Source organism: Panulirus ornatus, chromosome 38 (genome assembly GCF_036320965.1).
Source record: "Panulirus ornatus isolate Po-2019 chromosome 38, ASM3632096v1, whole genome shotgun sequence".
Classification (NCBI taxonomy): domain Eukaryota; kingdom Metazoa; phylum Arthropoda; class Malacostraca; order Decapoda; family Palinuridae; genus Panulirus; species Panulirus ornatus.
The window spans coordinates 8,748,073-8,762,806 of NC_092261.1; the positions used below are offsets into that span (position 1 = coordinate 8,748,073).

General features: G+C 37.2%; 1 protein-coding gene across 5 annotated transcripts in view; it reads left to right on the forward strand.

Annotated features, from left to right (window-relative positions):
* LOC139760881 (MAPK regulated corepressor interacting protein 2-like) overlaps window positions 1-10,323 on the forward strand; it is a 36,493-nt gene extending 26,170 nt beyond the window's left edge. For 3 of the 5 annotated variants that reach the window (XM_071684618.1, XM_071684617.1, XM_071684615.1), the window contains 3 exons: window positions 4,939-4,998; window positions 7,087-7,137; window positions 8,237-10,323. In XM_071684618.1, the coding sequence (XP_071540719.1) occupies window positions 4,939-4,998; window positions 7,087-7,137; window positions 8,237-8,307 (182 nt within the window). In that variant the 3' untranslated portion in view covers window positions 8,308-10,323. The remainder of the gene's footprint in view (window positions 1-4,938; window positions 4,999-7,086; window positions 7,138-8,236) is intronic. The other 2 variants (XM_071684619.1, XM_071684616.1) reach the window with 1 other exon arrangement.
* The last annotated feature ends 4,411 nt before the right edge of the window (window positions 10,324-14,734 follow it).

A 14,734-nucleotide genomic window follows, 5' to 3' on the forward strand; every position in this document is an offset into this window, starting at 1 on the left:
AAATTTATAAGTTAGACCCCAGGTGATGTCACAGTTTGAAATTTAAGCCTCTTGTATATTTGATATAAGGTTAAGTACACCATATTAGTACGGAAACCTATATAGTATTTGTGCAGTTTCGGCCAGATAACTAAAGAAATGCACCGGCAAACAGATGACCTGAATAACGTACCAGGTCTGACGCTTGGCTACATGTGTCCGTATTGGCGACAATTACGGTAGTGGATACTGGGAATATACCATCTTATACAACTTTTCAAGAAGATTAGAATACTAAGATAAGAGTTACTGGTGGTGCATTGGTGAGATAAGAGTTATTGGTGGTGCAATGGTGAGATAGGAGTTACTGGTGATGAATTCTGACGGTACTGTCCATTATTTCACCCGTATATGTATAACACAGGCGGCATATATTTGACGCTAGAGACTCCGTGTCTCTCAAAAGAAGGCTGATGTCTCTTTTATGCGGAGAAAAAAAAGTAGCTATTAGACTCCTTACCACTGGTTGAACTGATGGTCGAGAACCGCCTGACTCGTCCATATTTTCATTAAATTTGGCTCAGTCACAGTGACGTCATTGGCCAGATCTCTTGACGCCAAATGTTTTTCAAGAACCGACGCTCCACTAGACTAACGGTCATGATGGCGATTTTGTTTGTTGCACCAATATTCTTCATTTATTCGTGCTTGAAGTTTTAGTTGTAGTTAGTAAGTCATTTGCTTGTTGCGCCACAGTAATAGTATGGATTTAATCATGCTTGAAGTATTTGTTGTAGTTAGTAAGTACAAGTAAGGAGAGCCCAATGGATTAAATGCTTTCGGGCAGTACCGACAGACTGTATATATATTTTCATGATAGCCGCATGACTTGTTTATAACAACACTTATTATATGAGATGATTAATTAGTGTCAGATAGTTTAAGGTACATTTAAGAAAAAGTAAATTACGCTGTTAATGTTTAATTCTAAGGAATAAGATTAATGCTAGAGTACGACTTATTATTCTGTATGATCATATTCATTGTTGCCTGTATTTGAATATCCATTTGTCATACTTGTATGTCTCTTGCATGTGAATACACATGTTTTTGGACAAAAAACAAACAAATTTTCTTATCATTATGCATCAGAAATACAGTGAAAGAAAGCCTAGTATGTCATTCTTTGTAACAGTAACGGGAGATACATTGATACAAGACCAGTGATCTTTTGTCAGTAACGGGAGATACATTGATACAAGACTTAGTGATCTTTTGTCAATGACACTGAAAGTTGCATATGTTTAAATAACGAAGGCCAACTAATTTTGCTCGAGAGTGCAGTAAGGAATTAAGCTGTTTTACAAGTAGCAACTGATTTTTTTAAATGATCATATGCTATTTAGCGTCTGTATTAAACTCCGTTAATGAAGTCTTGTACTTGGATTGTCGGATTATGTATGTATAGGGAAAACTAGTGATTGAATGGAGGAAACAGTGGCAGGCATACAATATCGGATGTGCTGAGTAGGTCATGAGGCTTAACGAGAGGTCGTGTGTTACGTATAATTCGAGTGTGAAAAAATTTTCCGGATGCCTTTTCCTGGATTATAGTGGGATGAAAGTGACTTTTAAGATGCAAGATCTCAAGATCAGAAAGCATAGGTAATGCAGCGTAGACATAAGATTACACATTTGCTTCATGTTTTAGGCTATAGTAGCAGATTTTTTTTTTTTTCCACTTTTGGCACCTTGTAGGAGATGGTAGTTTAGTTAAACATCAAGATAAATCCTGGAAAATTCCTTTGTGTGTGTGTGTGTGTGTGTGTACTTTGTAGTAGACTGTAAAAAGCAGCCGCCCTTGCAAGTATCCCACTACCCGACTTCCCTGTGTGAAACTGGTATCTGGAAGTATCTTTTAACCAGTGTTAGTTGCTTATTGACAGCAGATTTGGATGCATGTGTAGGTATCTTCCGATTCTTTTATTCTTTAGATTTGTTTATTTTTCGCTAAGATGACAACTGGTCTGCGAGTTATCAACCGTCACTTCTTTCGTTGTTTTCATATATTTTGTTATGCTCCGACTCTCATAGGTCGCTTGGGATCTGAATCCAGAGTCATATTAGGGTTTTGAGCGCAGTTAAGGACAGATTTCCCAGACGAGGTGTTCAGTTCGGTATGTTACCGATCGGAGCTGGAAAATATCTCTTCGGTGCTAGATCGAATGCGGATATATAAGTATTCAGACCATCGGGTTGATCAGAGCTGTTGGATGAGTTTGGACAGCACCAGTCAAACTTCCTGTTTTGATGGCCGTCACACCCTAGGGTAGAACCGTCGTACTCAAGGTTCTTACCGCAGTGCTCAAGAGGTTGATTGCATATGTAAAGGTACAGTGTATAAGCTGTGAGTTTTCGATGCTCACAGTGACCCACGGGTAGAGATTACTGCACGTCCAATGACCCTTTAAAGTTTTCGGAAACTGCCGTTGTTAAAAGATACATACATCCGAAATACATTTTAAAGTGTATTCATTTGTACATCACCTTTGCGTAATCAGAATAAGGGAATATTTGAAAAATTACATGTAGGAAACTAGAATCTGGGAAAATTCCGACCTCAGTCGACTAAAGTTTACAGAGGAAGATGTTCTGAGGCGCGGTGTAGCATATATAACTGGTTGATGATGATGACAGCCAAAACTGTTGGCAGAGAGAGGGGTCATAATTTAACAGGGAAACTAAAGGCGCGCGCTCTACTTTGCTGAGATGACCCTAGTTATAGAATTATGGATAGAATTATCATACTTAACCAGTATCGCTCTGTTATGATTACATCTTCACAGCATTATTGGTTATAAAGGTTGTACACAGATATGTATCCTACATACAAACCTGCAGTCATTATATAGAATAAGAATTAAGTTAAACATCCGGATACTGAGTGCCAGTTTCCACACATAGACGTCCTTTCAATAGATTCTCGCAAGAACTTGTGAAGCGCACATCCGTCGCTACACATGGGGAACCGGCCGCACCTTCCTTTCTAAAGGAATGCGAGAAACACTTGTATCTCCCAGTCCACACCCGGTTACCGGTAGACTTACCAGTGAGCTAGTAATAGCCGGAGTAACTTTAGTGATTTAAACGTCATAATTGGGTAATTGTCTATAGATTATTTTTGTGACACCTCTTTATGATAGACTAAGAATTTTACGGGAATATAGTTCTATCAATGGTCTTTCAAACGGCCTTCTCTAGAAATTGACTTTGGGTGGTGATAGGCAGGCCAAGTGGAAGTGATGGTCACATGTAGCGTTTGCCAACAGTTTCTCCTTATATATCATTACTGTCGGCCATGATTTAGTTTTTTCCTTGATGAGTTGCCAAGGAGAACTGCCATGTCAAACAACAGCGAGAGTGTGACGCACTTGATGACGCAGTGCCAGTATAGAGGAAAGGTTCGCTTTGCACATTTTCAGTTTGCGCTACAAAGTTATGAACTAACTAGTGACTGCAGTAATTTGATAATGCCAGTTAGTTGTACTGTGGTAGTTGTAATGATGCACATAACGTGTTGGGAGATGTGTTTGATAATGAAAAATTGGTGTGTGTGATAAGTATGATGGTAGTATGTGTTATATGTGATGGTGGTTGAGACGATGGTAAAGTAATGATTCTGCTGTTGCTTGTAATGTAAGATTTTTATTTGAATATAGTGCTAGGTGTTGTATGGTAGTGGTGTATCGCCTGGCTATATATTCGTTGTGAAGAGAAGCGGGCTGGATAGGAGTCTAGGTCATAGCCAAGCCACGTATTCTCATGAATCCCTTACAGCACAAGATTCTCCCTCGTCTTGCCAATCTGTAGCAATACATTTGGTGTATGCGTTTTATGTCTGTTGTTTAAGTTATGTAAAGGTATACTGAATATATAACACGACACGTTTGCTTGCTAGCTTTTGTGTATATGGTATTTATGTTTCATGTAATATTAGGTTTTTCGTATTCTAGCATTGGACATTAAAGTATTGCTGTATTAGGTAGTCTTATAACATTCTTTACCAGCAGTGTAACGGATTAACAGTGGATTGTTCTGCTTATCTCAACCGCTAGTTACGGTTAGTGGCTGCAGTGTTGTGTTCCTAGGTGTAGAAACTCTGATTATCTGGGGATTTTCACCCTATTGATATGCGTTATGGGGACGAGGTATTTATGTAATCTCAGCTTATTGTTTTCTATCCATAGAAGGAAGTGCTTTAAGGTATATTCTGTATCCTTCACAGACGGTAGAGTTCTATTCATCCTAAAACATATATTGTGTAAGTCATGGTGACTCGACGCTTAATAACGGAGAAGGGGTGGCAGGGATGGATCAGTACGGGTGGGGGACTTAAGGTCAGAGACTATAGTCTGTGATATATACAGGTTGCGTCATCCCTTGAGACACACCTCCGCGCGGCTACTTATGATTGGTTGACGTCAAACCGCGTGTGGTTCTCATAGGTCGGTAGCCAGCGTTGGCGACTGATTTGGCCCGAGTTTCGCATTGGCGTCTTGCCAGCGTTGCCGGCTGATGTGGTATGCGGTTGCTGAATCACCTCTTCGTATTATTAGAAAGGTATAATCGTTGCAATAATCATTCGCTGTAAGATTTTGGTGTACTTTTAATGGTCACTTATTTTTTTTTTTTCGATTTGGTGTGTCTGATGTCGGTTCAATTCTGAAGATTCTAGCCTGAAAAGCACACTAGGAAAATCGGGAACATGTTTCGTGTTTTTATCATTAACAAGTATAATTGCCAGACTAACCCTGATCTCAAACGTATATATCATTGAATGCGCCTGTTTTAAAATATATGTAATTTACATCATGTCTGTCTCCTACGCATACACTATCAAATGAAATTATTTTTTTATTTGAAGGATTACTATATTCTAACGTCTTGTGTTATCACCAGCATGGGGCAATGTGTGTAAAGAGTTGGAGATGGGCCGACAGAACGGACACGATGCAAGAGGTAAGTTGCGTGTTCAGTATATAATATTGAGTATCAATTGCTTAGAAGTTGAAGCTAATTAGGAGTGTAATAGTAGTGCATTACTTAGGCTTTCAAACGATAAACTTGCTTAATTTCGTCCTTTATGAAAATGGAATCCCTTTCCATTTCAGGGACGATCAGAACAAAATTTATGTTCGTACATGTGTACATAGTTGATATGAGATATGGAAAGAAAAATGACAAATATGCCTGTAAGAGATGTGATTACCTGCTAGAATACTTGGGAGGTGTTATAGCAGAATATGTATGGAAGGGAAATAGCTTGAAAATAATGTTTTGAGTACTTATGTTAGCTGTAAGTGTGCAGATAAATTATGTTGATTAATCAGCCGAGTAAGACAACACTAAATTGAGTTCAGTAAGGGTCAACAACTTCATTGGTAGCGGGATAGCCCACCTGCTTTCTTCTTCCTCAGTATTTCATATTCTAGTCTTAAATTTTTCCATCAAGCCCTTTTCCTTACTTTTCAATGTGCCTATTAGGATATATATATATATATATATATATATATATATATATATATATATATATATATATATATATATATTATTTAGCTTTGTCGCTGTCTCCCGCGTTAGCGAGGTAGCGCAAGGAAACAGACGAAACAATGGCCCAACCCACCCACATACACATGATAGCATTTTACCGAACCTAACTGTACAACGCGGAGGTTCGGTAAAATGCCATCAGCTGGCTACGTGCGCCTGTTGGGAAATAACCGGTATCAACCCCGTTGCTTACCATTGTGAGACGAAGGGTATTCGAGTACATAGTATTCGAATAGTTGTTTTATATTAGCCAGGCCCATATCCTAGCGGTTAGCATTCCTGCCTCTAGCACAGGGGTCCCGGGTTCGATCCTGGCTGTTGGAGGTTTGTATGTTCTATGAAGGTGCGCGTTTCTATGCTCTTTATTCGTGTGTTTGTATATATATATATATATATATATATATATATGTTTACATTTCCTGCGTTAGCGAGGTAGCCTAAAGAACAGAGGACTGAGCCTTAGAGAAAATTTTCTCTTGGCCCTCTTCTCTGTTCCCCCACTCTCTCCCCTTTATGTCGCCTTCTACTACACGCAGGGAATATGTGGGAAATAATCTTTCTTCCCTATCCCCAGGGATAAACTGTGCTTTTATTTTCAGTTAATCACAATTTTCTTTTCTCCTACACACTCTAAAACTAGTTTCTGTAATTTCTCACTTGAATCTACCTGTAGGTTCTCTACCTACATGATCATTACATTATGCAGAGTGCAGTATGAAGGTCCTCTCATATCTAGATGACCTTGCAAACACATCTCAGCACCTTGACAATACAGATATGATAAACATTACACTGCATAACTAGAACTGTGCCTCATCCAGAACAGAATGTATTCTTTACTCATGTCTGCAATCACCCTCTTCACTGCAGACACAGGAATCCACCTTGTACCATCCTGTCATTATGAATCATCAGTCACTCACTCAACAAAAGCACAAAATATTTTGGGCGTTGTTTATGACGCACACATGACATTCAATCCCATTCATTACCTGAAAAGCAATGCTCAGTCTAGATCCCTTTAGAACACTGACTGGCACCAGACTTGGACATCTTGCAGGTTGGGAAAGAATGACTTCGATAGATATTGTATTTGGAGGACAGTATGTTGTCAGTGGGCTGAACTAGAGCATATGAAACTGTCAGTGTAAACCACACAACAGTCTGTGGGGTTTGGCGTTGGATGGTAGGTGCTAGCTTCACCAAATTTTACATAATAGCAAGAGAGTGGACATATGTAAATGAGGCCATTGTTCATAACAGTAACTCACTAAGGTAGAAGAAACTATAGTTAGTTTCCCATACACTATTTTTATTTGTCAAATGTAAACTAATATTTGTGGCAGCCTGTTGCCGGGATGTCACAGCCTTTGTGGAGTAATACTTTGCTGCAAAGGTTACTCAGCAATGGGATCCTTTTTTGTCCTGATGTGATGTATTTTTATTGAAAGAATATATGATATATATTTACAATAACTAGTTTTTTTTTATTTACAGGGAGCAGCATTGCATATTACCAGGAAAAAAATGAACATCCAGCATTACAAGGTATGCCTCATTCAGCTTTGTCCTTTAACATGCAGGAGGGTTAAACGTGTGCAAGGAATAGAGTGAATTGGAATTATGTGATATACTGAGGTCACCCTGTTGTCAGTGGACTGAACCAGGGCATGTGAAACGTCTGGGGTAAAACATGGAAAAGTCTGTGGGGCCTGAATGTGTGGATAGGGAGCTGTGGTTTTGGTGCATTATATATGAGAGCTAGAGACTGAGTGTGAGCGGATGTGGCCTTTTTTTGTCCGTTTCCAATGCTACCTCGCTGATGCATATGTATGTGTGTATATCAGTAGGTCTTTCTTCGACTGTTTCCTGGTGTTACCTCGCTGACACAGGAGCAGCGACTAAGTATAGTAGATATGATGAATATATAATAATATTAGTAATGATAATAATAATGATAATGATATTAATAATAATAATAATAATAATAATAATAATAATAATAATGATAATAATAATAATAACAGTAACAGCAACAAGGGAGAAAGCCTTCTACCTCTGTATATCATGCGTATCATAGAAGGGGACTAAAGGGAAGAGAAGCAGGGGCTTGAGACCTTTCCCTTCCTTTTTCCAACATCTAAAAGGCCGAACAGAAGGAGCGAGGCAGGGAGTGTTCATCCTCCTAGAACGCTCAGGTTGGGGAAAAGAAACTTGGATGATCTGGCTCTGAGTGAAACAAAGCTCAAGGATTGAGGGGAAGAATGGTTTGGAAATGTCTCGGTAGTAAAGTCAGGGGTTAGTAAGGTGACAAGAGGTAAGGAAGGAGTAGTAGTGCCGCTGAAGCAGTTGTGGCAGTGTGTGAAAGAGTGTATTACTGGTTATATCTATCTATCGATCTATATCTCTGATACCCATGGGATCTTCCAGGAATATAACTTCCATGGGACTTCTGCTAAAATCAAATTAGAAAGCTGACCCTTCACAACCTTTACCATGATACCTTTGAATTACAGCATGCATAGTAGAGTAAGTTATGTGTAAGTAATGTGAGATTGCAATTGGTAAAAGATGGAACATATACTTTTTGATGTAATGTATATATTTTATTATGCTGCTTTCCTAATTTTTTGTTTTCTTTTTTCAGATTTTAAGCCATTTGACCTAGAAGCGTGGTGGGGCAAGAGACTTTATCAAAATCTTACCCAGTCTACTTAGAATATCCACAACCTCAGTGGTTGATATCAGGCAACTTGTCTCTCCACTTTGAATAGCATTGTATTATCTTTTTGACCATGGCACCAACAGTGTAAGAAGTACTTACACAGATATTAATGGAAGAGAGTCTCATAAGTAAGCAGTATGGCCTCTTTTAAATCATCAATGCTGAGTTCATTTATGGATTTGCATAGCTGATTATTATTATCTAAGTGGATATAACAGGGAAGCTCAAAATGCTATTACTGTATACTACCAAGTACAGGCAGTGCCCACATTTCTCAGTTTTCTCAACAAACAAATCATGATAAGTGTCAGTATTGCAGGTCAATGAGAGAGGAGGCATTTAAACTATTTTTTTAAGATGCAGATTTTACGAAACTTGAACTTATTCAGTTGTATGAAAGAACAGGACAGATGAAATGTATGAGTAGTAGTTTCCCCAGATTTTGGGGAATAGCATTGTAGGACTAGGTGATCCAAGATAGTAACTTGTAGCATTCCAAACAAAAAGGGACTTTTTCAATTTTTTTGGAATCAAAGTTTGGTGTATATTCATGAAATGTAGCTCATATTATGACTGCACTCACCTTGCAAACTGGATTCATGAACCACTGAATCCTTTTATGTACTTAAAAGATCAACTTTCAGATAAAGCAAGTTGATATGAGATCAAAATAATTTTTAAGCGTAAATTAATGGTAGTTCAGAAAATGTTGGGATATATTACTTTTTATGTATTTTTTGAATATATGACCCTTGTTATTGATACATAATCATGGATGCCAATATAATACATCCTTACACCAATTATGTATTTTCAGGATTTTCCAATGACGTACATTGTAAGTGTGGCAGGTTTGTTTGGAAATATTATATATTTCTCTCTCTACTTGCTATACAGTACAAAACCACCTAAACTGATACCACCTGAATGATAAGAACTGGCCATTGAAAACCAGCTGTTTTATAGATTTATTAGTGAATGCAGTTGGTTGGAGTCTCATGATATTTGAGGCCTTTTTTTATTTTTAGCCCACATTCAAAGTAAATTATATTGGAAGGAACATTCCTCAGCACATCTAAATGGTATTTGTTTGGGGTTTAGTTAGGAGCATGAATATACAAATTTTGTATTAAATCATAGTTAAGTTTTTAATAAGCCCCAAGCATAAAATCAGATAATTGCTGTAGAATTGTAGTTCTAGTTAGTTTTGGCATAAGTTTGTGTGTAATGCTGAGGTACACCAACAGTGATATAGGGTGAGGCAGTGTTTTTGTAGTAATTTTTTTTATGACTAAGCACTGTGAATATGGTTATACCTACTTTCTACTGTAGGTATATTATCAAAATTATTAACTTTTAACCAAACTTTTTATGAACTGACATAATGTGTATCATTTATATTCATTTCATGGCTATAGGGAGGGAGTAAAATGATATCCAAGATGTGATGATAACCACACTGTTGTAGTTATGTTGTATATAGATAATATCCATAAAGAATTTCTCTGAATTCCAGTATGGAACTAGATTTTACATCTTTGGATAAAATAAGTGATTGTGGGAAAGTACATTTCCCATTGTTGGGATTAATGTTAGAAAGGAAAACATGAAATAATAGTATCATGAGACTCCAACTGTGACACTGCCCTTTATGTCAGGTGTCTCCAATGTCGAGTGTCAGTTGGATGAAGGGGTTATCTCCCTGAGGAACTAAAACTCACCCATAACCTCTGCTGTTTGTGGACAATTTTTATGGAATAAGAATAATCTAATCTTAGCTGGTATAAAAAGTTAATTTCTTTTTATCGTCTGGTCTGGACAAATGTGATACAATAGTTCAAGAAAGTAAAGTGAGCTCAGTTCCTTGGGGGCATAACCTAATCGTTTAGTCTGTGATATTGTTTCTTCCTGTGAGGCACCTCACAACTTGAGACAAAGTATTTTGAACCAATCTTGATGCTGGATATCTTTGACCTGACATACTTTGTACAAATACACATTGAAAAATCTCTTTGTTTGCTGATATCCCTTATATTATTTTGTAGACTTCTTGTGGTTTTACATCAAGCTGGTCATGGTGACCTTGCATCTTTGAATCAATTGGGAATTTTCACAAGGAAAATACAAAAGGTTTTTACATCTATTAATATAGTATAGAAAAAATATAAAGCAATATTTTTCCTCAATGATTATGACAACCACTCCTAGTTTCAGAAAACATTATCAACTTGTTTGGACACTTCTCTGTATTCAAGTCACAGCAGCTTTAACATCATAATAATATTATAATAATCACAGTGCCACCGTGCCCCACAGAAAACAGCATTGCCACCCCGTGTCAGTGAGGTGTGCCAGGAAAACAGTCAAAAAAAGGCCACATTTGTTTACACTCAGTCTCCAGCTGAATGGGAGGGGGGCAGCAATATTGTTTCCTGTCTGTTTATTGATATGTAAGTGTATCGGTATAAATATATGTATGTGTGTGTATGTGAGTGGATGGATCATATGTAAAGGTGAGTCATGAAAAGTGGTTTGGTGGTGAAACTTCTGGGTAAGATGAAATGCAAGGCACTTGGAGTGGATGGTGATGCAATTGAATTTCTTAAGAAAGGGTGACTGTGATGTTCATTAGTTGGCTAGGATTTTCAATGTATGTATGGATCATGGTGAGGATTGGTAGAATGCATATGAAGTGCAAGGGGGACAAAGGTTAGTGATTAAACTACAGAGTTGTAAGTTTTTTGAGAGTTCATGGTAAGCTGCATGGAATAGTGATGACTGAAAGGGTGAAGGCATGTACAGAGCATCAGAACAGAGGAGGAACATTTGTGGTTTCAAGAATGATACAGGATGTGTGGATCAGGTGTTTGTTTTAAATAATGTGTGCAAGAAAAAAAGGATTCTGTATGTGGCATGTGTGGATTAGGAGAAACCATGTGATAAGGTTGATGGAGATGTCCTGTGGAAAGTAATGAATTTATGGTTTGGGAGGGAAGCAACTAGAGGTAGAGAAATTTTTAGCAAGAGTGATGGTATATATATATGAATGAAAAAGAGGAGAGCGAGTGATTCCAGGTGAATATTGGTCTGCAGCAAGAGTGTGTAATGTCACCTTGGCTGTTCATTTTGCTTGTAGTTGGAATGGCAAGGGAGATAAATACAACGGTTATGGAGAGATGGGTGAATACACTGTCTGCTTGTAGGGTGTACGTGGGCATTGAATGTGGAAGATGTGAGTGAGAAACTGCAGAAGTATGTGACTAAGTCTGGGAGGATATGTGAAAGGAGAAAGTTCAGAATAAAGGTGAATAAAAGTAAAGGTATTAGATTTAGCTGGGCAGGTTGGTTGAAGTTTGAGTTTGAAAGGAAAAAAATGGAGGAAATGGGGTGTTTTAGATACCTGGGATTGGAAATGGCAGCAGAATGAGCAATGGAAGTGTTGATAGGATGGGTGAAGGTTTTGTGAGCACTGATGAATATGTTGAAATATATGTCATTATCAGGAAAAGTGAAAATAGCATGTTTGAAGGTATAATCATCCCATCACTGTTGTATGGATGTAAGACATGGATTTTAGATGAGGATGTGCAGACGAGGGAGGATGTGTTTGAAATGAAATATTTGTGGACTGTGGTGTGAGGTAGTTTGACCTAGTAAGTAATAGGGAGAGAGGTGCGGTAAGAAGAGTGTGGTTGAGAAAGCTAAAGAGGGAGTACTGAAATGGCTTAGACATGGTGAGAATGAGTGAAATGAGGTTATATGTGCTAGAAGTGAACAGTAAAAGAGGGGAGATAAATTGAAGATGGAAGGCTGAAGTGAAAATGATTTTGAATGATGGGCCTGATTCAACTTACAGGAGAGTGAAAGGTGTGCATGGGATAAAGTTAACTTGAATGATGTGATATAAAAGGGGCCACATGCTCTCGTAGACTGAGCCAGAGCATGTGATGTGGCCGGGGTAAACCATGAAAAGGTCTGTGCCTGGTTGTGTTTAGGGAGCATACATATGATAGCTACAGACTGGATGTGATTGCATGTATTCTTTCTGCCTATTCTTGGCGCTATCTCCCTAACGCGGACAATAGGAATCATGTATAAATACATACATATGTAAATATATAATGAATCTGTAAATCACAAAACAAATCACATGGAAAAGTACCCTTTGTCCAGCAACCATAAAGATTTGACACCTGCACAGACAAACGAAAATACTACGAATACAATTTCACTAAAGTATTCTGTTCTCAGTTCAGTGAACAGTGATACACCTTTCTTAACCAAACCACATCCTCATCAGCCTAGAATTATGTTGGCTTTCACATATACCAACATCTTAGAATCTAATCCAACATAATCATAAGGTTGTGACAGGTGCTGTGTATAAAATTCCTTGTGACATGTTATAGTCTTTATTTGGGCCAGGCACAGAAATGACAGCCAACAAGAATAAAACAACCTGAATACCAAGGTAGGAGCTGCCAGCATAATAAAGCATTATTTGACCATCATACAGAGTAGGAAAGCATTTCCAAGATTATAAAATCAACCATTGTTGTAGAAACAAACGTTGTTGAATCCTGTTAATTGGCAGATTCCTATTGAATCTTTTTTTTTTTTTTAAAGTTTTGGCCACTTTCGATGTGCCATCTTTAATGACAGTTCTAATCTGTAAAGTTTCTGCAACCTCCCATCTCAGGGTGATGGGTTTTATCAACCTTGTATGTTCTGGTTTGACCTCCCCTCCAGTATTTCCTTCCAAAAGAGATAGAGAGGGAGCCAGAATGAGAATTTTTTCACTACAGCTCGGTCAGGACACGATATATAGTAAACATTTCTGAACAGAAAAGATTATATATATATATATATATATATATATATATATATATATATATATATATATATATATATATATATATATATCTTTTCTTTCATACTATTCGCCATTTCCCGCATTAGCGAGGTAGCGTTGAGAACAGAGGACTGGGCCCTTGAGGGAATATCCTCACCTGGGCCCCTTCTCTGTTCCCTCTTTTGGAAAATTAAAAAAAAAAAAAAGTGAGGGGAGGATTTCCAGCCCCCCGCTCCCTCCCCTTTTAGTCGCCTTTTACGACACGCAGGGAATACGTGGGAAGTATTCTTTCTCCCCTATCCCCAGGGATATATATATATATATATATATATATATATATATATATATATATATATATATATATATATATATATATTATCCCTGGGGATAGGGGATTAAGAATACTTCCCACGTATTCCCTTCGTGTCGTGGAGGGCGACTAAAAGGGAAGGGAGCGGGGGGCTGGAAATCCTCCCCTCTCGTTTTTTTTTATTTTTCCAAAGAAGGAACAGAGAAGGGGGCCAGATGAGGATATTCCCTCAAAGGCCCAGTCCTCTGTTCTTAACGCTACCTCGCTAACGCGGGAAATGGCAAATAGTATGAAAGTATAGTAGTATGATATATATATATATATATATATATATATATATATATATATATATATATATATATATATATATATATATCATACTACTATACTTTCATACTATTTGCCATTTCCCGCGTTATATATATATATATATATATATATATATATATATATATATATATATATATATATATATATATTTTTTTTCTTTTCAAACTATTCGCCATTTCCCGCATTAGCGAGGTAGCGTTAAGAACAGAGGACTGGGCCTTTGAGGGAATACCCCCACCTGGCCGAATTCTCTGTTCCTTCTTTTGGAAAAAAAAAAAAAAAAAATATATATATATATATATATATATATATATATATATATATATATATATATATATATGAACAAAGTGCATATGAATGCGAGAATGGATGAGCGAAACAATATACCTGAAAATACTTTAAGGTATTGATTGTTTCACCTCCATGATAATAGAAACTAATCATGCGGATATGGAAGGACTAACAAAGGTGACTGTTAAAGAGTGACATGATTTTATCTCACAGGGAATTATCTAGAATTAACTTACCTCTTTTTTTTCTGTCGATTAGCTAAATAGACTCATTATATTACTCCTTTCGCCTTTCCCTCTTTCTATGACCTTTCTATTCTTAAGATTTAGGTCGACAGATATCCGTTGAGTTCTGAATAGTTTTTGCTTTATGTTCTTGTTACATATTTCTTCCAGTCATGACAGTCATTGTGAAAGAAAAGGATTCGGGATATTTGTTCATGTGAATTCTTTATGCGCAGCCCAGGTTTCGATTGAAAATATACCTTTAATTTTTCTTACTGTATTTATAGTTTATCTCTATGAAGAAAAAGTCTCATAATTTATCACAAAAATAATAGAATATATTGCAATTACTATTTGAAGTAAAGCCATTTCAAGATAGTTCTATTATTTTGACTTACACAAAGTTTGTTTAC